The sequence below is a fragment of the Castor canadensis genome, chromosome 13, assembly GCF_047511655.1.
Source record: "Castor canadensis chromosome 13, mCasCan1.hap1v2, whole genome shotgun sequence".
Taxonomy (NCBI): Eukaryota; Metazoa; Chordata; class Mammalia; order Rodentia; family Castoridae; genus Castor; species Castor canadensis.
Window position 1 is genome coordinate 7225554 of NC_133398.1, and position 27528 is coordinate 7253081.

Below are 27528 nucleotides of genomic sequence, written 5' to 3' on the forward strand. Positions count from 1 at the left end.
TTCTCTTGCTAGCAATTTGGCAAAGGCAGGAAAGACTGATATACTGTACAAGCCAGGACAGGAGAGCAGCATCAGGGTCACACAAAGCAGTGATGGGGGAACCTTTCACAATGGGAACTACAGATGGCCAGGTCAGGCTCCTGGCAAGCTCCTGGTACTCACCTGCCCTGTGCCATTGCTGCTGAGCTGGTACACACTCAGGAGGGGCAAACAAATGCTCTGGGTGATGCCGGCTCCAGCCACTGCCGTGGCTCCCTAAGCAGAAAGACCCAGGATGAGATAAAGCCTGCCCTTGTCCCACCACAACTGGTGGCTTACAGCAACAGTGTCAGGGCAGGTAAAGCTCTCGGGCTAGCCCCTAGCTTCTAGGAGCATCAGAACCACCACACAAGCAGAGAGACAACCCTGCCCTTAGCTGGCCTCCTACCTGCTGAGTGCGAGCCAGAGTGAGGAGCAGGTGCAGTGCAGCTTCAGTGAAATGCAGGTTCTGCTTCATGCGGAGGCTCACCTCCAGGGTGGTGAGGAGAGTGGGCAAGATGGGGAGCCTGCGTGTCACCTGCAGCCACGAGTCACCATCCTCATCCACTTCACACAACTCCTTGGCCAAGTGCAGGCCCAGGACACATACCTGCTGGGGCCCAGGGCCAAAGATGTGTCAACAAGGCAAACAATAGTCTAGGTAAGGAAGAGGAGGAGGGCCAGCCTTGGGCTTGGCTATCCAATACCTCCTTAGTCACACATGTCTTCAGGGGAGTGCAACTGACACCATTCATGCTTTCTTCCCATCCTGCCCCTCTACTGTGCCCACCTCTTAAGAAATGGTAAATATATCCACCCAAGTGAATGAGCATCCCCTAGTTCAAGCTGCCTCTGTCTCTTTGCTCCCCACACTGCCATCAAGTCTTGTCAATGCCACCTTCTATCTGGACAGTCCACCTAGCTCTGCCACTGGGAGCATGACCTCATTTCATGCTGAGCACAGCACTGACTTCTGCCTTCTTCTTTGCCCTTGGCTGTATCCTTACATCAGTGGCTTTCCTTTTTTTTTTTTTTGCATTACTGGGATTTGAACTCAGGGCCTCATGCTACTGGACAGATGCTCTACCACCTGATCCACTCCACCAGCCCTCCACTTATTTTTGACCACGACCCTTAGAGTTTAGATTGTGTCCCAGCATACACAGAATTATAGTTTCCCATTTTCACATCATACAAAGTATGTTCATATTTTCTTTTACATTTTATTCTAATTCATTTGAAAAAAAAAATGCTAGCCGGGTGTGGTGCTTGTACACCTATAATCCCAGCACTTGGGAGGCTGAAGCAGGAAAATCACAAGTTTGAGGCCAGCTTGGGCTACATAGTGAGACCCATGCTCAGAAAAAAAAAAAAAAAGTGCTAGTTGTAACCAAATGAGCTAATTTCCAGAACTTCTAGTAGGCCATGTTCCATACTGTTCTGTACTGCATCCAGTGATTTTTCTCGAACTATTGCTCAGTCATTTCTCTCCCTGGCTTACTCTTAGGTTTCCTGTTACCTCAGTCCCTGATAAGCAAGGCTGCCACCTCCAGCTTCTGGCACCCTCACTTCACTCCGCTCACATTAACCATACATTCCTCAGATTCATGGAAGACGCTGACCCAAGGCTGTCCACATGCACTTCTCACTGCACCCTTTGCCTGCCTGACCCTGCCAAGGTGAGCCATTACTAAAAAGGTGGTGAGGTTCAAGCAAAGCTGGGAGTTCTCCAGCAGCTTCGTCCCAGTCTCCCTGCTACCTACTTCTCCCAGTAGCAATTCGGTCTCTGAATGCAGTGACAATCTCTCTTCTCAGCCTCCCTTCCCAACCCCAGGCCAGACAGAGCTGGTAGCAGTGGGAAGATTAAGCAGCCTGTTAAGCACTCCCCTCACCCCATCACGTTGGTCCTTATGTCGGTGTCGAAGGGAATCGTCAGTCTCCATGCTATCCTTGTCCTCCGTAACACTGCCTGATGCCAGGCTGTGGCGGGTCTGGTCGAAGAGTGCAATCACCTCTTCTTGAAGGGTCTCACAGACATTCAGTACCAGCTGGGAGTACTGGGGGATGTCATTTACTGCAAAGCAGACAGGGAGAGGATACTGTCACACTCAGCAGGCCACTCACTACACACCAAGACTCCTTTTCCAGGCAGGGGCTGGGAATACAGTAGATGCTAAAAGGGAGAGTGTTGTTCCATGGGAAGGGGAGGGAAGGAGATGGTAGGAAAGAAAAAGAGCTTTCTTGAGGCAAGAACTCGAAGACTGAAAACTAAAAAGTTACAAGAGAATGTGCAGCCCTTATGCTGGGAGAAACCCTGCTCAGGCTGGTCCCTCACCTTGCATCTCCTTCATCTGCAGCACCATAATGAATGCTGAGAACACCTTGGCTTTGGTCCTCTCCATGAGTTGCTGGTCTGCCTGCAGTACCCCCTCCAGGATCTCTGTCAAGGGTTCGAAGATTTCATCCACAGCGCCCAACTCTCTGAAAAAACACAGGGGGATGGGCAGCACACCTCATTTGAAGGTCATACACTACCCCTGCTCTACCTCAGAAACCATAGGCGGTCTGCCTCATCTCCGACCTGTCTGCTATGTCACTGTACCCTGTGATTGGAGCTAGCCCATTTCAGACCTACTCCTCCCCTCTGGGAAGGGGAAGAGGCAGTGAGGAGGCTGGAGCTCAAGCGACCTCTCCTGGCACAGCACTCACCTCTTCCACTGCCGGAGAAGGACTAACAGTAGAGTGCACATCATAGAGCCGAGGCGAAGGCAGTTCACTGAGGCTGGAATAAGGAGCTGAGGGAAGGGAAGATAGCACACAGTAAGGGGTCTGGGCTCCTGTCAACAGATACAGTGAGAGATTCAGGGTCCCCCCCCAGGGCACCATTTGGCCTTGCGCTTTCCTCCCCAAGCACTGAGCTCTTGGGGGTGCATCAGGAGGTGAGGGGCTGGAGACAGCAGCAGCTTCTGCTTACCACTATAGCATCAGGCCAACTGGGCTATTTAAGCCCTCTGACCTGATAACTGTGAGCCCAAAAAGTTGTAAGTTCTCTGTGTGACCTCAGAGACCTCTGCCCCAGGAGGAAAGGGAAATCTTCCAGACACACTTACTAATGCTTTGGTCCCATCAAGCACATCAAGAAAGAGCTGGTGCCGCAATGCAGAGTCGGTCAAGTGCATGATATCTGCCTGCAAAGGAAAAAGGTTTCCACTGGGAAATTTTCTGACTTTAGAAGCCAAGAAACGTGGGGTCCTATGTCAGACAATAAGTCGTTGGGATACTTTGTATCGGATCCTGGCTGGCACATCACCTCCTCAGAGAGGGCCTCCCTAACTACCTTATGTGTAAGGTATACAATGTATTTGTCATCACAGCATTTTGATTATTACCTTCACAGCAAAGTATCACAATCTAAAGCTGTATTTTCCACTGGTAAATTTGTTTATGACTTACCTCCTTCACAGGCCACTCACTCTCCACAAGAACAAAGAACTTATCAGTTATATTCAGTGCTGTATCTCTGGTGCCTATTGGCACATGGCAAGCATTCCACTAATAGTCATTAAATGAATGAACAATCAATATCCTGAACTTAACTGGGTAAGCTTCCTAGAGGCAGAGGATGGGCAGGATTTTCACAGCTACAACTTAAGACCTGCTGCCTGATTAGAGTCTAAAAGGTGAATGACACAGAGGTTATACCCTGGGGTAGTCAACCCTTACAGTGTTTGGGGCCTCAGGGGTCCATAGCCACCATGGTGTGGCATGAGTATGTACACACTTGCTCTTTCTAGGCTCAAAGCTCCAAGAACACAGTCTGTTCCTGGGGAAACAAGTCATAGAGCATTAGGTGGTTGGAGTAAGGAGGCACCTACCAAGTTCAAGTTTTTAATGAGGTCTAGATATTAACTTGGACACCATAGGGAAGAACAGTTCAATGGCATGCCTTATGACATAGCATGACAGTGTCAAACCAGGAAAAATGCCAAGAATGGTGCAAACTCTTCCTTAAATGTCAGCTCTCTCTCTAAAAACCAAGTCTCATTAGATACAATGAAAAAACAGGGACTCAGTTCTTTTCCTAAAACCAGGGAATGCAGGTTCTAGAACCTATGAAAATAAGCAGCTCTCTAAAAAGGGGCTGGGGCTGCTGTAGCTGCTACATACAACTGCCTGTGTGGATGAGTCACCAAGTATATACAGAGTCTACAAGACACACAGGGCCAGGGGCAACTACACATCTGCATGAGAGGTAGATGAAGGAAGGGAGCACCCAGACAGAGCCAGGCCCAATGTAGCTGCAGGGGGCTTTCAGGAATGTCTTGAAGGGATTTGGAATTACTTCTCTGCACTCTTCTCAAGGGTCACCTGAAGGTGTTAGATTCAACACCTCCAACAACCATCTATGAGTCCTATCTCTTGACAAAGAATATGCTATATGTTATACTTTAGTTCAGGGCAAACTCATTCTAATCCTGATGGGCTGTAACTGTTAGACATTGCACCATGTCATTACTAAGTTACCAAACTGAAAACACGTCCAAGATGCTGCTTACATGACTGGTGGCAATGATGAGAAGCATCCTCCAGGCAGAGACCAGCATTTGATACTCTAACAAGGACGTACAGCTGCTGCCCTCTGTTTCAGCCATGTGAACTGCCAAGGACTTCACATACCCTGACCAGTAGGCAAATCGTTTCTCACTGGAAAATTTCTTGAGTGTATCTTTTAATGACTGGTCTAACGAACCCCTATGGTATCAAGAAAACACAAATACCACGTTAGGATTTGAAAGCAGGTATGATGTTATAGGCACAGACCCTTGCTGAGGCAGAGGAAACCACCTCACATGGGTGTAAGGCAGTTGGCTCCAGGATCACCTCCAAGGTGTGGGGCTCAGACTTCTTGCTCAACATAATTGGTTAGGCTGAGGCCCTTCCAGGATTCCATCTCCGTAAAATCCTGGTCACACGCCAGTACCACCAAAAAAAAAAAAAAAAAATGCAGTCACATGTTGTTGGCTTCACAATAACTCTTCCTGACAATCATAGATAGCATCAGTGTAGTGGCCAGGGACATGGTGCACTAGCCCTCCATCAATGGTTTCACACTAGCTCTCTCCTCTGCACTGAGTCATCAGCCGTGCCCCTAGCGGTAGACCATTCCTTGAATTAAGACCTCACGGGGAAGGACTCACTTAACCACATAATATATCTCCAAGCAGATTATCTTCATGATCAGCGCACACGTTTCCAGTATGCTGGGCTGTGGAAGGGAGAGCAAAACACACAGATCACATGGAGAAGCCTCTTCCCTGCTGTCCTGCCACACTGAGAGAAAGCTGGGAAAACAAGCAAGTACACCTTCTATGGAAGGTGAATGGGGATCCAACAAGCAGGGACAGGAAAGTCAGGCTCAGTGTCTCCAAACAAGTGAAGAAGGGCACAGAGCCACCCACCCAGACCACAGTGAGTCACTTTCCTTCCCAAAGCAAGATGCCAGGAAAGAGGAAACAGGCAGGAGAAAGGAACTTCTTGTGGAGAAAACACTGTGATTAACAGAGAAGGGCTCATTTCCTCCAGCTCCATCTCATAGCCCAACCTTTCCTCCCAGACACTCAACTCACAGCCACTGTCCCTTTCTCCACCATGGCTCACCTCAGATGTTTCTGATGGGGGAGAAAGGGTTCCAAACAGCGAACTGGTTAAATTCTCCCAAAACTTGGGTCTAGGATGAAAACACAGGTTGGAAGTGACACTTGCTCTCCCACAGTCCTCTTCTCTCCAGCTTACCAGTCTCAATCCTAACATGTTTCTATAAAACAATGGTTCCTCACAAATGTGAAGGGAGCCACAGATAAAATTTTATTTCCCTCTTAAGAAATACAACTATATGCTTGTTAGAGATGATCAATAAAAAAACTTGTGCCAGGTGCCAGTGGCTCACGCCTATAATCCTAGCTTCTCAGGAGGCAGAGATCAGGAGGACTGTGGTTCAAAGCCAGCCTGGGCAAATAGTTCACAAGATCCTATCTCGAAAAACCCTTCACAAAAAAGGGCTGGTGGAGTGGCTCAAGGTGTAGGCCCTGAGTTCAAGCCCCAGTACTGTATATTTATAAATAAACTAAAAACTCGTAATGATTCATTCTCCTGCACATTTCCAAAAGCCCCACAAAAAGCCACATGTGTTGGAACACACCTTGTAATGCCAGTAGTTAGGAGGCTGAGGTGGGAGGATAGTGAATTTGAGACCAGCCTGGGCTAAACAGCAATACCCTGTCATAAAAAATAAATAAACGAAAGTCCCACGAAAAAAGTGGGACAGGAATGAAAACAGGACACTCCCAAAATGAGCCCTTCCTAATATTCTTTCTCTTTGTGCCAGGCAGGGCCCAAGAGGAAAGGGTGTTTCACTCTGTCCAACGGCTTGAACAAGCCACTCTCATCTGAATCTACTGTTTGTCAAGAATCACAGGGTCTGATGGGGTTAACAGAAGGCATGAACTCAAAAGTAATTGACACACTTGCTGCAGCAGCATTAAAATGTGTGTGTGTGTGTGTGTGTGTGTGTGTGTGTGTGTACATTCCCAGTGAACTGTCACAACAAACTTCTACTCCCATTTTACAGACAAGGACAAGGAAACTACTACGTTAATTCCCAGAAGCAGACTTACTTGGTTCTGAGAACCAGCATGGCACTGTCCCGCCGGTCCTGCCACAGGGCATGCAGAAAGGCAATCGCTGCTCGATGCAGCAGCGGTGGGCACCAGTATCGATCTTGCTTCTGCGAATCAATCAGCTCTAGCACCGCATGGAGACAGCTCCATGCACCAAGACTGAATTCCTGCAAAAAGGCAGGTGGGGGTTCAAGTCCTACAGCTGCACCTCCCAGGAGGCCATCACCCAGTTTCTCATAAAGTACAGGCTCACCTTAGAGCCATCACTGCCATCTTTCGCCTCCAGGTTCAGAAACAGCTCAATGAGGCCTGGCTGGGTCTCTACTGCAACTGTGAGGAATTCCAGAATCATGACTTTAATGCGCATGTCCTCGATTCTACTCTGAAGTCGGATCAGGAAGGCATCACGAATGGCAGCTGCATCATTACCCAGACAAGCATACACTGACATGGGAGCCACCTGGTAGAGACCAGGACACACAAGCTTAGAGCTCTGCTTCCAGAAAACCTCAGTGGGCTTCTCTAGAAGCACAAGGAAACTCCAGAAAATGTCAGAAAGAGAAGCACCCAGACATAAAACTCTGGGATGAGGCCCCAGATTTATAGGAGAAATAGTAAACATAAAGATACCAAACCTCTCTCAGGGCTAAATAAGTACAAAGTGAAAAATAAGATAACATTTTTTTGACTACTAGATTGGCAAAGATTAAAAACTAATGAATAGTCAGGTGCCCATGGCTCTTGCCTGTAATCCTAGCTATTCAGGAGGCAGAGATCAGTAAGATTGTAGTTCAAAGCCAGCTCAGGCAAATAGTTCTTGAGATCCTATCTCAAAAACATTCATCACAAAAATAGGGCTGATGGAGTGACTTAAGGTATAGGCCCCAAGTTCAAGCCCCCATACTGAAAAAAAAAAAAAATAAAAACCAAAAAACTAATGAATAATCCTAACTAGTCTGGAAACAGAATCTGGAGGCTTGTGGTTCAAAGCCAGCAGGGCAAAAAAGTTCGTGAGGCTCCATAGCAACCCCAATACTGCCTAAAAACCCTACAACTGATGAAACAATTGTGGCTGGATATAAGCCTTGGTATTAGGAGTATAAATTGTTACAGTATTCAAACCGACCTGCACAAAGGAATTCATGGAATGAAGGGCTTGCAGGGTACTTTAACGTTCTATGCAACATTTCCTTATAACACATTTTTGTGGTACTGGAGTCTGAACTCAGAGCATCACATGGGCTAGGCAAGCACTCTAACTCTTGAGCCACACCCCTACTCTTTTTGCATTAGTTATTTTCCACATAGGATCTTATGTTTATTCCTGGATCAGCTTGGACTGTAATCCTCCTATACAGGCTTCCCACATAACTGGGATAACAGGCATGTGTCACCATGCTGAGCTTTTATTAGGATCTTGCAAACTTTTTGCCTGGGCTGGCCTTGAACCTTGATCCTCCCAATGTCTGCCTCTCAAGTGGCTACGATTATAGGCATGAGCCACTGCACCTAGTTTATGTGTAGTACTTTAATATTTTATAATAAACATGAATGCCTCTTGCAATCAGGAGGAAAAAACATTACATAAATGATATGCTCACACACGTGTATGTGTGTGTGTGTGTGTGTCTGTCTGTCTGTCTGTCTGTCTGTCTCTATTTAGGTCCAAGTTATCCTATTCTATTAGGAAAAGGCAAGAAAAGGTCGCAAGCAGGCTGAGAATGTACCTCAGTAATAGAGTGCTTGCCTACCATATGCAAGGCCGCAGGCTGAATCTTTATTACTACAAGAAAAAGGGAAAAACAAAACAAAAGTGTTCTTGAGCAGAAAGAATCTGTGTCCTGGGCTCTCGTTTGCTAAATGGATCCTACCGTGGCCAGACGTTTCAGCAGCTGAATGGCAAGACGTGGCAAAGCTGGGTCGTGTTTGTGGTAGATGTACTTGGCTAGGACAGCAATGAGGTTGTTCCCATGGGCACCTGAAGAAGCACAGGAAACAGACACCAATGGTGCCTCATTACATTTTGGAGGCTGCTATTTCAAAACATGTGTACACTGGAGAAATTTAGCCTCCAGTACTTGGACGGCCAGAGTAAACCCAGGTGGCCATCTCATTCTCTTTGTTTAGGAGCACAGATATTGCCAGGATTTGGGGATAAACAGATTAATGGCAAAGAAACATTTTGAAGAGAATAGGTTCTTTTAACAAATAGGTTAGAAAAAGGCACTGCACTCAACGAAAAAACAATATAAAGTTGGGTATGGTGGTATATACCTGCAATCCCTCACTCAGGAGTTTGAGGCAAGTGGAGCATCCTAGGCTACATGGCTAATTCCTATCTCAAAAAAAAAAAAAAAAAAAAAAAAAAAACCACAACAAAAATTCCAAAATTGGGCTGGGGTTATAATTCTGTGGTGGAACACATGCCTAGCAGGTTCAAGGTTCTGAGTTCAATCACAGGCACCATAAAAAGACACCAAAATTATACAGCTAGAAAATGTATTAAACATAATCTAAAAAAACCTATTGAAAATGAAGAGACTGAGTTGGTACTCAGTCTTTTGTGAGACCCTATCTCGAAAAAACCCATCACAAAAAAGGGCTGGTGGAGCTGCTCAAGGTGTGAGCCCTGAGTTCATACCCCAATACACACCCCCAACAAAAGACACTGGGTCACAAACAGAGGGATAATATTTAAAGTCATAGTGTAGTAAGAGCCAACGTTTAATGGATACCAAGAGGTCAACGTGTTCTGCGTGTAGTTATTTGTCTACTCTTCACCACACTCTCATGAGGTAGACAGCACCATTATCTCCATTTTACAGAGGCAGAGTTTTTAAATAACATACCCGAGGTCACACAGCAGTCTGACTTCAAGGCTACATCCTAAACTGTTCTGTCAATAGGAGGGAGGAATAAAGTATGATCCAGTTTCCTTGTGTCCCAGTTCAAGAGAGGAGCTGGTATCCTAACTTCTTCAAGGAGTTACTCAGAAACACAGCCTAAAACACGTACTCATGGGCAAAGACGCTGTTAACTAGAAAAGAGGTACCTACCATGCTGTGTGAGTGCCTGCTCCAGTGGAGATACCACATTAGAAGGCGGTTTCAGCCGGATGACATTGTTGGTGACAGAGAATGCCAGTTTCACCGTCTTGATCAGCAGCTGGCCCTGCCCCTGGCCCTCTGCCCCATCACTAGAGTGGCCAAATGGAAATCAAAGTTAATTCAGACAACATAACTTCATTCGCAATGTATGTGGTCTCATGAATTAAGAGTCCACCAATAATCCCAGAGTTCAGTGGGGCACCAGTAGCTCATTACTGGTCCTAGCTACTTGGGAGGCAGAGATCAGGAGGACCAAGATTCCAAGCCAGCTGGGGCAAACAATTAGAAAGGCCCTATCTTGAAAAAACCTATCACAAAAAAAAGGGCTGGTGGAGTGGCTCAAGATGTAGGCTCTGAGTTCAAACTCCAGTACTACAAAAAAAAAAAAAAAAAAATCCCAGAGTTCAACAGCTTCTGTTAGAGGCCCCAGTGAAAATTAAGAGAAAGGAGGAAGAGTCACCTCTCTATGCTATGTATAAAGGCTACAGCCTCGGAAGAACAAGGTTGTCTTTAAAATGCAGCTGCTAGCTGGATGCAATGATCATGCCTATAATCCCAGCTACTTCAGAGGTAAAGATAAGGAAGATTGCAGTACAAAGTTAGCAGGGCACAAAGTTAGCAAGACCCCCATCTTGATCAATAAGCCAGGATGGTGGTGCACCTGTGATCCCAGTTATGCAAGAGACTGTAAGTAGGAGGATCATGGTCTGAGGCTGGCAAAAATGCAAGACTGTATCTAAAAGACAATCTAAAAAAGGGAAAAGAGAGGGGTAGCACTTGTTTAGCAATCATAAGATCTTGAGTTCAAACCCCAAAACTGCCCCCAAAAAAGAACAGCTTCAAGTTAATGTAATCTGCAGCTCTTAGAGCACACACAGGCACAACAAGGACTAATGGGGCACGGGTAGAGGAAGCCCTACCTGCGGGGCTGAGCAGACATCACCATGTCAATGGTGTCCACGCCAATGCCCATGATATTGATGACTGTCTGTCCTGCTTCTGTGTAGGCCAAACTGCAGATGCAGAGAGACTGCAGGCTGGGAGTATGACTGGAAGACAGAGGGGTTCTCAGTTACCAGGGAGCGGCCCAGTTTATCACTGGGAGAGAAGGGCGCTATCCAAGGAAACCTAACCAATTGGATACTGGTGCCACACAGCAGCAACCTGCAAGACGAACACACTCTGATCACCTTCCCAAAATAGACTTGGTCCTAAAGACCACCCTGAGAAGCAATCTAAACACTAGTAATTAACAAACATATTTGCTAACAGGAATCATGGCTAATGTATATATGGAATTTGTGGAACCACTAAAACAAGACAGATCTATATGGAGTGGCTGAGAAAGAAAGTTCTAGAGCAGTTAGTACAAGCACAGGAAATAAAACCTAAAACAACACACACTAACTTGTTAATAATTATCAACTCTGCAGAGGAAGTAGATTTATGAAGGGCAATATGCACTGAAGGAGTATTTTCCAATGAATGTATGATTACATGTATGTACACATATGTGCCCAAGAAGACACACCATCTCATTCCCACTTCATTTGCTCTTCTCTCCCCACAGGGAGAAATACCAAGTCAGTAGAAAGCAAATCACAACCTCGAGATTAATGAGCTTTGGGTTCAATAAAGGTGAATTCTCTGGAAGAAATGAGATTGCTTTACATAGCAACAGCCCATGTCTTCCCCTGGTGAGCACCAAGCTCTAGCAACCATCCCCTCATTACCTGCTGTGCAGGTCTGTCTCGTGGCACAGGTTCAGTATAGCATGAATCAGCTCCAGGATGAGGCAACCTGTACTCCAGGAAAGACAAAGCAATGTTGTGGCCTTGTGTGATAACTCTTATCCCAGAAAGGGACAAAAAGAAGATCTTCAGAAGCCAGAAATTGCCCAGACCTTCCCTCCCCGTGCTATTCTTACCAATCTGTTCCCGCACACCATGAGAGTTGTAGCGCCACTTGTGGTAACTGGGAAGCATCTCCTTCAGCACAAACATCACACAGGGCACCAGTCCTTGGCTCTGGGTATTACCAAGCTGCCCCTATGGGAAACCATTCTGTGAGGGCCTCTTCCATGTAAGTCATTTAGTTACTTGAGATTTAACTCTAAAAGTACAGACAGGTATAAAGGAGACTTAGGCAAACCTTGGCCATCAGTGATAAACAAAACATCAAAAATCCCTACTTGAACTGAGCCCACATTGTGGATTTCTCTAGTTTAGAAAAAAAATCAAGTGAAAAGACAATGTGAGCCAAGTACTGGTGGTTCACGCCTATATCCTAGGGATATACCCAAAAGAATGAGACTCAGGTTACTCCAGAGGCACCTGTACACCCATGTTTATTGCAGCGCTATTCACAATAGCTAAGTTATGTAAACAGCCAGGATGCCCCACCACTGACGAATGGATTAAGAAAATGTGGTATTTATAAACAATGGAATTTTACTTAGCCACAAAGAAGAATGATATCTTATCATTCACAAGTAAGTGGATACAACTGGAGAACACCATCTTAAGTGAAGTTTGCCAGGCCCAGAAAGCCAAAAATCGTATGTTCTCCATATATGCAAACTTTAGATCTAAAACAAACACAGTAATATTATTAGACTTGGGTCACACGCTAAGGGAAAGATACACACAGGAGGAATAGGGAAAGGTAGGAAACCCAAAACTTGAAAGTGTCTGATGTGCCCACTGCAGAAGAGCTAATATAGCAACCTTAAAGCGACAGAGGTCACTATGGGAAGGTGATCTGGAAGTAGTGAAGAGGTCTGGTAGAGATGAATCAATTCAGGTTGTAATACACATGTGTATGGAAGCAATGCTAGGAATCTCTCTGTATAGCTATCCTTATCTCAACTAGCAAAAATGCTCTGTCTTTCTTATTATTGCTTATGTCTACTCTTCAACAAAATTGGAGAAAAGGGGAGAACAGATTCTGACTGAAAGTGAGGGGAGTTGGCGGGGAGGGAGGGGATGGGGGGTAGGGGGGAGAAATGGCCCCAACAATGTATGGACATATGAATAAATGAATAAAGAAAAAAAAAAAAGAAACTCAGAATCTTTCCTTTCAGAAAATCAATTGTGGCACAGGCATTCTATATTTCAGTCCACCTCCATTCCACGGAACCAGCAAACATAGCCCCTGGCCTTCTGCTAACCTGTTTCTTTTTAAAGTATTCAACTGATTCCTACAGGCAGGAAAGGTGCTGAGTGCCTTTCACGTATGACCCTCTCAATCCAATGAGATAGAAACCATCTATCATTCTTTTATATTTTCCATTACTGGGGTTTGAACTCAGGGCCTCCACCAACCCTCCACTAGCCTTTTTGTGATTTTTTTTTTTTTTTTTTTTTTTGAGATAGTCCCTCTCAAACTATTTTTCCCAGGCTAGCTAGGAACAGTGATCCTCCTGATCTCTGCCTCCTGAATAGGTAGAATTACAGGTGTGAGCCATCAGGGCCCAGTACCATCTACCATTCTGAATTTGCCATGGTCATGCAGCTAGTAAGTGATCAACCTGAAATGTAAACCTAATTGTGTCCGATTCCAAAATCTTGTTCCAAAGCCCATACCTATACTTTTCATAACTGTGATCCATTAATTGAGTATGAGATCACAATTCACTTAAAAAGAACTGAATATGGTGTGAAACATGGGCGTGCCTCCTATATAGCAAATACTGCACTGTGAAACTGTGCTTTTGCAGTATGCACAAACAGGGATGTACTGAGAAGAGATATAAAATGTATATGTTGCCCTGGTGATGGTCAAAATGGCTCAACAACCACTGCAGTTATCCATATGGCTCTTGACTTCTACCCCATAAGTCTTCCAGGTATTAAAACAAACTCACATAATTAAGGAACTACTACCAAACTTACCGGCCCAATCTACAGAAACTGATGCCACCACAACTTCAGGACAACTATTCTACCTACAGATAAGATGATTACATAGCAGGAGACAAGGAAATGATTTCAGAATCATCTGACCAGACTATATATACCTTGACAAGAGTGGTGATCAAGCGCAGAAAGGCAACAGTGACTCCATATTCACCCTGAGGCTGTTCACTATTCATCAGAAGGTTTCCATACCCTCCAGCATTCATACCTTCCGCACTGGGAAAAGACAAGAAAGGCAGAGGGATAAAATACCGTAGAAATTTCAGGATCTCAAAAAAAAAAACTACAAAGTACTGTTGTTATTATTTAGATGATTCCAACAAAAAAATACAAAAGCTCTGTAAAGCAAAAAATCAAATATAGCAATTTTATATCCAGGGAAAACATGACTATATTTTATTGATGTATAATCTCAAGAAATTTATAGTGAAAAATAATGTGAGCTATTGGGGAAACATCTCTGTCTCATAAGCAGGAGAGAATGAAGTGAGATGTTCTGTAGGAAGATGGAGCCTATGTATTGGTAGCTGGTCTACTGGGTGAGTTCATGTGCCTATGGAACAAGGAAAAGCACACTGCCTGGGAATAGGATGTAAATCTCTGGATTTAGACACCACTGGATTCTCTCAGCTGGGAAGTAAACTCACACAAACCTATAGTTGCAGGTGGATAAGAAATCTCTGATTCTCAGGCTTTAAAATCTGTGAACCATCACTGTGCCCCATATCCCCTCATCTCCTTTACCTACTCTCACTCATATGTATGCTCAGGGGTTGAACAGGCAAGCCCTGAACAGAGTACATGGTGAGAGAAGCATCTTTAAAATTAATAAAGCCAGGTTAAACCTTAAACAAAGATGGTTTTCAATAGAGCATACATATGGTCTACCCACCCAGGACCTTGCTCACCTAATCATCTGAGTCATGTTGGAGACAGGGTGAGCCACAAATGGCAAAAAACCCGTGTGACGAAGATCAGTCCAAACCTGAGAAGGGAAAAGAAGAGTTAAGTCCAAGTATATGCCAAGTACAACACTCCTTGGCTGTTAGGAAGATTTCATGTCTCACCTTTGCTGGATTCCGGGCAGCTAAGACGGTCAAGCAATTGACACAAGAAGCAATTACATCCACAGGGGGAGAAATTACTGTTGTCAACCTGGTAGGAGAACACAGCACTGCACTTAGTAAAATGAATAACACATTTGGTTCCATCTCAAATATTTTCCAATTTTCTCCTCACATCCCTCCTGTCTGCCATCAGGACAAAGAGGGTGTGTGGTCAGGATCCTAGAAACCAAGAGGATCATTGCTCTGCCAAGCAGCAGGGCTAACCATGAGGGACTCACCGCTGCAGAAGCATGTAGATGCGGGATGTGATGGGCAGGAGACAATCAGCTATAGACAGGTCTGTGCTAATAACCTTGTGGACCAGATCAATGATGGGTTTGACCCGCTGGCAGTGCTGAATCACATCTGAGGGGAAAGACTGCCTGTGACTTTACAGCAAAGAACTCCATAGGATCACTGAATGGTCTCTGAGACCCAGATAACAAACTAGACAAATCCCAACCTTCATGGTTGTAAATTTTGTCTTAAAATTCTATCTATCTTCCAAGTAGATCCATTTTTCCCTCCCTGTAGTGATCTCTCTGAAAGCGGACCTTACCTGCAGTGGAAACAACATGAAGCAGCATTTCAATCTCACAGGTAAAGAGGGTCCAGCTGCTATAGGAATATTCCCAGCGTACCAGGTAAGCCCTATCGTCCAGCATTACTTGGCCCACAGTGCCTTGAGGTATGCGAAGGTTGGTTTGACCTCCTAAGGAAGAAGAGATACCTGCCTAATATGAGGACACCAATATTCAAACACACACACAGATATGGACTGTCTTCTTAGTAAGGACTCTGTCATTTGGACAAGTAACTCCATGTTTGTGTAAATCAATTGCATGCAGAGTGCTTTCCATTCCAACAATGACTACAGGACAAGCACTTCGTGACAGTTTGGTGCCCAGTCCCCAGGCAGGCCAGTGACAATGCTGTGCACACTGCACCATGCTCATTAAGCACCTAGGCACATAAGTTCAAGAGTGGTGACTGCTTACTCTTACACACTCACTACCAACCAGAAAATAAATTGCTCAACCTTTTCCTACAACTTTTTGTTTTGTTTGTTTGGGTGGGACTGGGGTTTGAACTCAGGGCTTTGAGCTTGGTATGGCTCTACCACTTGAGCCATACCTCCAGTCCATTTTGCACTGGTGATTTTGGAGATGGGGGTCTGGCAAACTATTTGGCCCATCTGGCCTCAAACTGTGATCCTCCCGATCTCACCTTCCCAAGCAGGATTTCAGGGGTGAGCCACGACACCCATTTCAAATCATTTTTTAAATTGTATTAAGTAAGCTGGGAGTTAGCAAAAGTAGGTGATCAAACTCAAAGGAAGGTGATGAGAGGTGCTGATGACTTAAGACTTCTTCATCGGTGATGAAGCCATAGGAAAACCTAGGTGTCCATCCTTGCAGCTCAGACCACCCACTATCATGAATGCTCTATCAGAAGCAAGTGGTGTTGTGTACCAGTAGCTCTCACACCAATAATCTAGCTACTTGAGAGGCAGAGATCAGGAAGATCTCAGTTCCAGGCCACCCCAAAAATGTGAGACCCTATCTCAAAAATACTCAACACAGCAGGAAAGTAGATGATGGAATTCTGAACAGAGCACTGCTTAGTTTACTTTTATCCCCAACAATTCCATGCTTATCTTGGAGCATGAGCAAGTCAGGTCAGAACTTTCATTATTTTTGGCCAAAGGCACTGCAATGGAAGAGGACTGTATAGTAAGCTACATTCAGGAGGTCAGATGGAGCAGGGTATGCATGAGTTTCTCTGAATTTAAGTGTACATGTGAAGGCCATAGGGAAAAAGGAAAAGTCATTACCCTCTATTGGACTAGAAATACAGTTCAGCAGTAGAGCACTTGCCTAGCACGCTCAAGGCTCTGGGTTCAATTCCCAGCACGCACACACGTGCACATGTACACACACCACACACACACACACACACACACACACACACACACACACACACACACAAAATATAGCTGGGAGCTTCTGGCTCATGGCTGTAATCCTAGATACTCGGGAAGCGATCAGGAGGATCACGGTTCCAAGCCAGCCCAGGCAAATAATTCAAGAGACTTTATCTCAAAAAAACCCTTCATGGAAAAGGGCTAGTTGAGTGGCTCAAGGTGTGGGCCCCAAACTCAAACCCCAGTACTGCAAAAAAATAAAATAAAATAACCACCACAAGTAAGGACTGGTGGAATGGGTACCTTTGCTCAGTGGTACAGCACTAGCCTAGCATGCACAAGGCATTTGGTTCAATCCCCAGCACCACAAAAATAATAGAGATAGCAACTGATGTCAATTATCTGTCAACGAGTCAACAAATGGAAGAGAAGGACATGCTGCACAGGCACCTCGCATGAAAGGATTAAACTAGCAATAAGTTTGAACTAGATCCTTATAAATAGGGATACACACCAAGGATCTCTGTCTTACCCAAAGGGTACAGGAGTTTGGCAGTTTGCCTCCGCCAAAGAGTTCCATCTTCATGGGAGACCACATCATGGGGTTTGTGCTTATAAAGTTCATTGTAGAAAGACATCTTATCCAGGAAACTATAAACCTGCCAACAGACAGAAAGAAACCCAACCACACATTCACCACAGGACATGCAAAGGGTCCCATGTCTTCTCTTTCAGCCAGATCATGTGCTGGGCCTGAAACTTCTTACAGCCCACCACTGTGGCTCTTGGAATTGTCTTTTGCTCTCCTCAGCTAATCTTCACCATTCTGTTTTTTGTGTGTCTGTGGGATTTGAACTCAGGGCCTCACTCTTGCTTGGCAGGTGATCTTACCACTTGAACCCTCCACCAGCCTTATCTTCACTATTCTTTAATTCAACTCAAGTCCCACTTCTCTCCACGGAAGACGGATGTCTCTCCTAAACAGTATGGAGTACGGTCTTTATTACTTTGAGTAGTATAAAGATTTTCTAGGACCTGCTGAGTGACTCAAGTGGTAAGAGCACCTGCCTAGCAAGTGTGAGGCCCTGAATTCAAATCCCAGTGCAAGATCCTACCTCAAAAAACCCCTTCACATAAAAGGGCTGGTGGAATGGCTCAATATATACACCCTGAGTTCAAACCCCAGTACTGCAAAAAAAAATTAGAAAAAAAAAAGTTTTTCTATATATTACCTGATTTTTCCTTTCTGATGCTACTGATCAAATTCAGGTACTCTACCACTGAGCTACATTCATTTCTTAAAGCTATTATTCTCTTCAGATATTAAGTAAGTTAATACATAGTCTTACTCCTACAGTATGTATACTAATTACTTAGCAAAAAGACTTATTTAATTGTACACAACTGAGGCAATGCCACTGTCATCTTCCATTCAATTTCAGATGAACTCTTGTCATGGTAGTGGAGTATCAATGTAGAAAAGTCAAAAGGATTCCCAATGAAAGCTTGTCAACAATATGCCCCCTCTTCTCTGTAGGGATCTGACTGAACACTTACCTTTTTGGCAGTGGACTTTCCTGACACAAGGGCTCGGAGCAACTGTAGGAGTGGGGAAAGGAGATGGGGGAACATTCCACATACGCTGTCCAGAATGATCCCAAGACCAGAGGTTGGTTCCTATAATGGAAGCAAAAAAGTCAGTCCTCTACAGAAATGTCCACCTATTGTAAGAAAATCTAGGATTAATCCTTCCCTAATAATTTAAGTCTTTCAAATTTACACTGAAAAAGGACAGTAAACTAATTATTCAGGACCTGAAAAGAGACTGCTAGTCTAACCAGTGACTCTGCTCAGCCACCCTATTGAAAGACAACATTGTTCCTTGGAATTATGTTTCCACATAAGTGAAAACTACCTAAAAACATGTCAATACTTAGCAACCATACACAAGCAATAAATGCTCAATCTAAATACTGGTTCACACCAGCATCTCCCAAGCACACTATGTGCTTCTGTAAGGGTAAACAGCAGCTTAAGAAAAAGAAAGTATGAGATACAGACAGAACTGTCTGGCTATGGTACAAGGGAAAACACAATTTTCAGCTGGACACTGAGATTTGAGGCTGTTGTCAGTGCTGACAAGCACAAATGAGAAACAGTTCTCTCCAAACCCAAATTCTCAATTCAACCTCAGAACACTCTGACAACTGGTTAAATATAATTTCAATTCCCCAATAGAATTTTCAAGAGCTGTAGGAACCCTGATACCTAAAAGACTGCCAAGTGGGAAAAAAAAAAGACTTTGGTGATAACACACCGGTAGAAGTTAACGCAGAGATAACTGGTTAATGATTTGGGCTACAGACTGAAGTCAGACAGAACTGGGCACTGCTATCTCTTTCCAGCTGTGTGACCTTGGGCAAACTGCTTCACATCTCTGGGCATAATTTTCATCATTTGCAAAGTGGATAATGTATTATCTACTTCACAGATTTTTCTGAAGATTAAATGAGAAAATACAAATCCTAAGTATAAAACGGATTACACAAAGTGTTTGATAAATCCTTAGCTTCAGAGAATGTCACAAAATTCCCTCCAACATACTTACTGTTCCCCAGAACAGTTCTGGAAGAGAAGGGTCTGCCAGGACTTCGCATGCCGTGTCAATGACATCCTATTGGGGTAGAGAAGAAAATGGTTTGTTTTCCTTAGATGAATCAGTCTGTGTTTTTATATTTTACTATGTTGTCATAAAACCACCAATAAACACCTTTTGATAGCATGTCAGAAAGAACTCTGGGTTCTTTCTTTTTATCAGCATTTTCTGTTTTTGTTAAAATTAGTGTATCATTCATATAATAAATGAAGACAGACAACAATAAACAAATTAGCACATGAAACAGACAGTATCAGATCTGAATGGGGCACTGTAAGGACTGCACTGCAAAGCTGGGCAATAGCAAACGTCTTGGGAAAGCCAGGCACTGACCTGTTGATTGCCAAGTGTGTGCAGCTCCAGCGAGGTCAGAACGAAGGACAGGAGTCCATAGACACACATGCATGCAGTGCTCGTGGTACACTGGAATGGCAAAGGAGTCAGTAACCAATTTTGAACAACTCAACTGTTTCCCAGACTCTGCACAATCCTATTGCAATGATACTCCTTATAAACAGGAACCTAAAATTTTCACAATTCACTTCTAAGATTAGAAAGACAAAGGGAGAAAAGAGGGGGTCAGAGTTACAAACACTGTGTAACAGTCAAGAATAAAATCAAAACAAGCTCTTTTCAAAATGATCAGCGTGTGCATGGTAAAAAAAAAAAAAAATCCATATCCACCTTAGAGAAAAGCACAGAGTGTCTACATGAACTGATACAAACAATGCAGCCACCAACATTAACTAACCAGTGCTAGCAAGTGGGGCTTCTCAGTGGAGGTTCCTATTTAAATAGACTTAACGGTTTTAGAGCAGCTTGGTTTTTGCCTTTTTTTTGGGGGGCAGTACTGGGGTTTGAACTCAGGACTTGGTTGCTAGGAAGGCAGGCTATCACCTGACCCACACCTCCAGCCCTCAGTTTCTTTCACTTGCTTTTTCATGGTTTGACAGCACATGCATTTTTAGCACTGAATAATATACCACTGTCTGGATGTACCACAGTTTATTTATACCTATGGAAGGAAATTTTAGCCATCTCCCAATTCTAATGGTTATGGATAAAGTTACTATAAACATCTGTGAGCAGGTTTTTGTGCATAGGCTACAACTTTGAGTAAAAACCAAAAACATATAGCTGGGTGCAGTGGCTCACACCTGTAACACTAGCTATTCAGGAGGCAGAGATCAGGAGGATCAAGGTTCGAAGCCAGCCCAGGCAAATACTTCATTGAGTCCCAAAGACTCAATGGAATTTCTAATTCATTCCATTACAGGTGAATAAGTAAGCTCCCCTAAAAGAATTTCTCAGTCAATATGGCCCAAGTTATTTTCCAGGACAAATAGTTTACTGACAGGACTGGGGGCATGGATCAAGTGGTAGAGCACCTACCTAGCAACAGTGAGGCCCTGAGTTTATACCCCAATACCACCAAAAAAGAAAAAGAAAAAAATTATAAAAATGCAAGCTTCATGGGCAAAGAGCCAGACTCATAAGGAGTTCAAACTGTACCCAGCCATTACTAACTGTAAAGGCAAATTATATCTCCCTGAGTCTTAATTTCCTAATGTGTGAAACAAGATAATAGCAATCCCTAACACAAGTAAGCTTTATAAGAATTGCTGAGGACTGGAGGAGTGGCTCAAATCCCAGCCCATCCAAAGAAAAAAGAACAAGAATTGTCAGGAGCTGGTGGCTCACACCTGTAATACTAGTTACTTGGGAGGCTGAAATCGGAGGATTGTAATTCAAGGCCAGCCCAGGCAAATAGTTCATGAGTCCCCATCTCCAAAATAACCTCAGCAAAAGGGCAGAGAGCCTGCTTTATGAAGAGTACAATGCCTTGAGTTGCCCCAGTCCCACCAAAAAAAAAAAAAAAAAAGATCAAATAAGATACTGCTAAGAAAGTTCTGAGAACAGTGTCTGTTCATAGTGAATACTCTATAAAGGTTAATTACAAATTATCACCATTATCTATTTCACTATTATTATTCTAACACAATTCTCAAGGTTCTCTCCTGCTCTTGCATATTCTTATGCTCAACCGCCCATATCTTTAGACTCACATCATTTCCCCCAAGGGCAAGTGACTGGAGCAGTCGGGTCAAGTACTGAAATACATTTAGCTGGATGGCCGTGCCACCTATCTTCCGGACAGCACTGCTTGTCTCTTCTGGGGTCAGGGTGTGACGGAGGAGAGCCCAGGCCAAAAGCACTGGGGCATGATGTGGAATATCCCCAAAGGTCAACATCAAACAATCCATATCCTAATGGGGACAGAAATAACATCTGTGTCTGAACAGAATGGGTCAAAATTCCTCAACAGAATTCTTCTCTGTATTCAATAATCTTTTCATTCACCCAGAAAGGCCTCATTCTACCATGCCAGTATTTCATGCTTCTCAAACCCCCCAGCTACCTCACTAGTAAACCCCTCAGTTACTTGTACCTTTACACACAATTTTTGTACCAATTTAGTCTTAATTTAATACTTTAAAACACATGCTTAAACAGACACTAGAAATTTTATTAGCCTGGTCCTTCTTGAGCTTCCTGTGACCACTCACTGTCTATCTTTCTAAACATCCCTCTCAATATTCACTCCTTGCCTCCTTTTTCGCAGGCCCCATAAAAGCCAACAATCCCTAAGGTTTTGTTTTGGGCCTCTTTTGTCCTGGAGCCATCTCCATGAATGACTCTACTTGCTCTCTTGCTCTCACAGACTCAATTATCACCACTGTACAGGTGACAGAAAAATCTCAGATCTCTTCCAGATCTAATTATTTATCAATACAGAACCTTGGTGTACTGTTACAGTAGCTAAAAACACACTAATAACTATAAACCATCTAAAAAAGAAAAAAATGCTTTTCCAAGTTTACCTGACAAATAAGTCCATCCTGAGCAAACTGGTGCAGTTCTCTCCTGTCATCCAAAGCACACTTATGCAAGGACTCAATATCCATGCCTTCTACCAGAATAAGAGCACTGAAGTAGCTGGAAAGAAAACCGTTACCATGGTCTCATATATGTTGCTCTGAACCTGAGACTAAGGTGAATGTAAGACATTTGACTATATGAAAGTTACTAATGAGTTCTTCAACACTCTTCTCTCAGATTAAACTTATAAATCTAGAATGTGTGAGTGTGTGTGTGTGTGGTGCTCTGGATCAAGTCCAGGACTTTGTGCATGCCAGATATGCATTCCACCCCTCAGCTGTACCCCCCATCCCTTTGTATTTTGTACTTCCAATACACCTCAATTTGAGTAGCCACATCTCAAGGGCTTGAGGCCCTACCATACGGGACAGCATAGATTTAGTACTAAAAGCCTTCTACAGCCATCACTTTTACCAGGTGAACTGTATCATTTCTCATGTTCATTTCTTTCTTCATAGAGGAAACAGGCCTCAAAATGCACATAGACCATGGTCATCAGAAGAAAAAAATAAGAAAACTCAAAGTCCATGGACAATGAACTCAAAGAGGGCAATATGCTTTATTACTGTCTTCCTAATATTTATATAGTACCTGGCATGCAATGGTTAGTTGCTCAATAACTATTTTTTTGTTGTCTGAATAGATGTACCCCTTAGATGAAGACGGAGAGGAAAAGAGCATAGTACTTATCTTAAGTCTAATTCCTATATGAAGGGACATGTCAATGCACCTACTCATTTCTCAACCCATTAAGTGTAAAGTATACCTTCGCTCTCACTAATTTATACAACCACTGTGGCACCAGTGCTCTAAACACCATAGAAGTTCATTCACACTTACCCAATCCGATCTACTAAAGGATCCATTGTCTCATCCACCAGGTGTCTATTGGTCTGCCTACTGCCAAATCCTTGCTCTTTAAACATCTTGGTTAATACCAGCAGGTCACTAGGTGACATCTCAAAGTAAGCATAATAAAGGAAAATAATTTCTAGCAGCATGGACTGTTCCCGAAGGCACTGAACAAACCAGCGAGACACCTGACGCTCAGTCTGCACAAGCAAGGAAGAAAAAAGGGAGAAACCATATTTAAAAATACATGTTATTTTTATTAGAAAACGTATGCACGATAGATTTTAAAAGTGTAAAATTAAAAATATCTACAATTCCTATTGCCTAGTCATCTAAGCCTCTGCCCAGAAATAATCAGTATTAAGAGATTTTTGTCTGCTTTCAGCAATATGCCATACATATTATCACTCATTCAGTCTATACTCTATCACTAAACCAAGTAACATGTTACACAAGCACCACATACCATGAGGTTCCCATGGGTCTCCCAGGTTGGTGCTTCAGTTTTATACAGTTCCTCAAACTGCTGCCTATATTTTGAAACTAGTTCCTTCTCCAATTTATCAATACAGTCTGCATATTCAACCTTAAAAAAAAAATCAAAACAGAATAATTCATATCTAGAATAAAAGGTAATATTCAAATGAATATAAATGAAACAAGATTGCGAAGGTTTAAATGATACAGGGTATAGAGAGCCAAGAGGACTAAACAGGCTTACCCTATAGGGGTGTCGTTCATCTTGGAAGTAAGTCAGAAGGTGTAAGACACAACGAAGAATACAGGTTCTTTCTTCATAGTAATAATCTGCAAGCTGGTAAGAACCCAAAGATTCAAAATCAGTTATTTACTTTTGCAAAGAGTCTTCTCACTTTTACATTTACTGATAATCAGATCACTTAAAGACGTGAGTGGAAAAGTTTGATTTATATAAGCAGTCACAAAAAATGCAAATATACTGAATTAGGCCCCTCAAAAATCAAAAGACCTTCATAAGCCAGGAAATAAATTAAGTCACACTACCTAATAACATAAGTAAGTCTTCAACAGTGTTTTCTAGCATGAGTTCTCAGACTACTCAAGTAATACACAATGTTATGTATACTAACAGGTAAATATATTAAAGCAAATACAAAAATACTACTAATAATTGCCCTGCCTGTAAATAATGTACTTAAGGCTCACTAAATATCAAACAGGAAACTATTTCAGCAGTCACATCAAATTTCATTCATTCATTCATTCATTCATTCATTCATTTATTTATTTTTATTGTACTGGAGATTGAACTCAGAGCCTCTCACTTGGAGGCAATCGATCTACCACTTTGGCCATGCTCCCAGTCCACAAATTTCATTTTAAAACAAGATCCTAAGTGAGAAGACTGCAGGAAGGGAAGTGGGGAATAAAGGAAAACGAATTAATCCTACTGAATTTAGATTTAGAGGACTGTGGATGTGACTCAGTGACAGTGTGTTTGTTTGGCATGCATGAAGCTCTGGGTTCAATCCTCAACACTGGAGAAAAAAAAATTCAAGGGAATTTAGATCTAGAGAAAAGATATCTAGGAAACAAGTTGTCACCACTAGCCACCCAAGAATGTCCTTGAGAAAAACTTCTCAGTTAGATCCAGGGGATAAAAGCCTCTTGTCTCACAAATGAGCTAAAAAGCTTCTTCACTAAGACCTCAAAATTTACCATAAGAGTCAAAAGCCAGCAATGCTCAGGAAAACAAGGTCAAGAAGCTGCCACCCAACTGTACACCAAAAAAATAAAAATGGGGACTACTACCGACCTTCAGAATTAAGGCCTGGCTCTGCCTCTCATCTTGCAGGACCGTCTGTGGGAAAATAGAGCAGTTATGAAGCCATCTTACAGGCAAAATTCAATCAAAAAAAGATGCACATCTGTACTAACCTTCAAATTATGATTGCCCATTTGTTTCTGTAAATATTTTCTACCTTATTTTTAACCTAAGTGTACCCAACCTATGCTCAAATCCCTCCCTCTCTCCTCTGCCTCAGTCTCTCTAGACATAAAATGAGGATCTGAGCAGGCTGGACATTCTCTCAATTCTCTGAATAAGATCATTATTTGACCTCTCCATCCCTCCAAGTATGAGGATATATCTCAGTTTAAATATATGGTCTTTTTTTAAAGCCTATCCTGAGGACGGCTACCTCTGTTGAAAGAATTCTCAAAATTACCTAAAACCAACAAAGAAAAAGGAGAAAAGCAGCAGAAGAGAAATGGACATAATGACAAACCTTTATTGAGTCCCGAGTACCCCTGTAATCCTCCTGGAGATAACACTGGAGTAACTGCACACTCTGCTCTTCATCAAGACCCTGAAATACACACATCTTAAGTGAGCAATAACCATCTAGGCTCACAGACTGCACACAGGATGCAGAGCATTCTAGATTATCCTTTAGAATGAATACAAGACTTGACTAAACAAAAACCCTTTCAAAGATTTCATACCACCTAATCATTTTAATCCAAGTAGGAGATAAAAGATGCCAGTCACTGACATACAATTTGCCATGACAATTTAATTCACATACTAAAAACAACTATGCTATTTATTCACTAAGCATATTAATATAGCAACAAGCATAAGCTGGGCTTCCAAAATCAAGCAGAAACAGCTACATATTTAAATACAAACTTAGTCAACTTGTATACACATGTATGTAGAAGAAAACTCTATGATATATAGTAAACGGGTCAGGCAAATTTGGCTTGTTATTTTTGGTGAAAAGAGTTGCAACTTGGGTATTTCTGAAACAAAACATGTTTAGTTAAAATTCCCAAAACTGAAATAAACTGAATTTTCACTAACAATCATCAGCAAGAAAATCACATACATCCATAGTATAAGAAATAAACTGAGCCAGTGCTAATTTTTACTCACCAAAAACTTGCTGATTCTTAAGCCCAGTTCCTTCAGTGGTGAAGCTACATCTTTACTAGCTTTCACTTTCTCAGCTGAACTTGAACTGTGAAAAGAACAGTGAATCACTTCCTCATTCTCAATGATCCCCTGAGGGTTTTAAATAAAAATACTTAAAGGTATATTTACTACAAGGTTTCATTCTGCCCTTTAGGTACCGACAAAATACACACACACATTCACCTCTACGGACTTTGTAACACAGAACTGGTTATACCTAAGTAACAAAATGAAGTATATCTTTTATAAATTATAGTTATAGCAATATTATGTTGATCTATTAGTTTACATTATTTTCGGTCCTTACAAATACCCTGAAAGGTATTATTATCCCCATTTTACAAATGGAATTGCCAACATTTAGAGGAAAAAACTTACCAAAAATCCCACAGCTAATAAAAAATTAGATGAAATTTAAAACCAGGTCTGTTAGTGTACACATATATTATCAAGCCCTGTCCACTGAGAAGGCCTACAAGTTATGATACCCAGTAGCAGCAAGTATACCCAGCTTCCAGATCTTGGTTTCTAATACCATTCTCCAATAAAAGGAACCAGGACTTCTCGGACAAATGACTGGGTCTAGAGCGAAAGCAGGAAAAATACAAGATGAGCCTAAAGCATCTTAGAGGGCAAGAAAGTAGGGAAGTCTTCAAAAAGCAAAAGGGGCATGTCAAAAGGGCACAAAGATCAACTTGAAAGAACTCCCAACAGACAAAGACAGAACAAAGTATAGGGGCAAGAGATGTAGCTCAGTGGTAAAGGACATGTCTAGTATGTGTAAGGGGCTCCAGCACCACCCAAAAGCATAAACAAAGTATAAAATAAATACACTGGAATACAAGCTAACATAACTAAATAAATGAGTGGGAGAGTAGGGGAGTTTTCCTAAATGCCATAACTACATGCTACCTGAAGTTTAATTTCACCACTGCCCCACATTAAGATGGGCTGTACTGGTCTAGGGATGTAGCTCAGTATACAGCATTTGTCTAGCATGCACAAGACATCCTGGGTTTGATCCTCAGTACTGACAGGGTAGGGAGGAGGGAAAAATGGGCTATACCTTCTAACCCACTTCTAAAGAACAGAGTAAGGAAAGGGAGAAAAGTAACTTTACAAAAGAGAAACTTGGTAAGTACTACCTTAACCAAGAGACCAAAGCTAATATCACCACTGATTTCACGGGTATAACATATACCCTCTGAAATGATGTGATGAGAATAGTATTTCTCTTCTGTGTATTCTTCCCAAAAACCCACACCCCCAAGTCTATAATGAGAAAAACATCAGACAAATCCAAGTTGAGAGCATTCTACAAAGTATCGGACCAGTCCTCCCCAAAACTGTTCAGGGTTATAAAAAGTCAAAGGAA

General features: G+C 42.8%; 1 protein-coding gene across 5 annotated transcripts in view; it reads right to left on the reverse strand.

The window, feature by feature from the left end:
* Positions 1-27528, reverse strand: part of Nup188 (nucleoporin 188) — a 42279-nt gene that overhangs the window by 3923 nt on the left and 10828 nt on the right. The window contains exons 4-36 of one of the 5 annotated variants that reach the window (XM_074053029.1): positions 26115-26199; positions 25465-25545; positions 24993-25037; positions 23919-24011; positions 23664-23783; positions 23186-23397; positions 22288-22402; positions 21472-21672; positions 19739-19828; positions 19358-19423; positions 18307-18426; positions 17282-17408; positions 15385-15537; positions 15065-15191; positions 14787-14874; positions 14628-14704; positions 13821-13935; positions 11730-11850; positions 11536-11602; positions 10723-10851; positions 9752-9891; positions 8567-8673; positions 6949-7155; positions 6693-6862; positions 5677-5746; positions 5217-5284; positions 4575-4770; positions 3129-3206; positions 2728-2813; positions 2354-2499; positions 1911-2092; positions 428-628; positions 163-255 (exon numbers count right to left, since the gene is read on the reverse strand). In XM_074053029.1, the coding sequence (XP_073909130.1) occupies positions 163-255; positions 428-628; positions 1911-2092; positions 2354-2499; positions 2728-2813; positions 3129-3206; positions 4575-4770; positions 5217-5284; positions 5677-5746; positions 6693-6862; positions 6949-7155; positions 8567-8673; positions 9752-9891; positions 10723-10851; positions 11536-11602; positions 11730-11850; positions 13821-13935; positions 14628-14704; positions 14787-14874; positions 15065-15191; positions 15385-15537; positions 17282-17408; positions 18307-18426; positions 19358-19423; positions 19739-19828; positions 21472-21672; positions 22288-22402; positions 23186-23397; positions 23664-23783; positions 23919-24011; positions 24993-25037; positions 25465-25545; positions 26115-26199 (3976 nt within the window). Of the gene's footprint in view, positions 1-162; positions 256-427; positions 629-1910; positions 2093-2353; positions 2500-2727; positions 2814-3128; positions 3207-4574; positions 4982-5216; positions 5285-5676; positions 5747-6692; positions 6863-6948; positions 7156-8566; positions 8674-9751; positions 9892-10722; positions 10852-11535; positions 11603-11729; positions 11851-13820; positions 13936-14627; positions 14705-14786; positions 14875-15064; positions 15192-15384; positions 15538-17281; positions 17409-18306; positions 18427-19357; positions 19424-19738; positions 19829-21471; positions 21673-22287; positions 22403-23185; positions 23398-23663; positions 23784-23918; positions 24012-24992; positions 25038-25464; positions 25546-26114; positions 26200-27528 lie in introns of those variants that run through there. The other 4 variants (XM_074053031.1, XR_012440756.1, XR_012440757.1 and 1 more) reach the window with 4 other exon arrangements.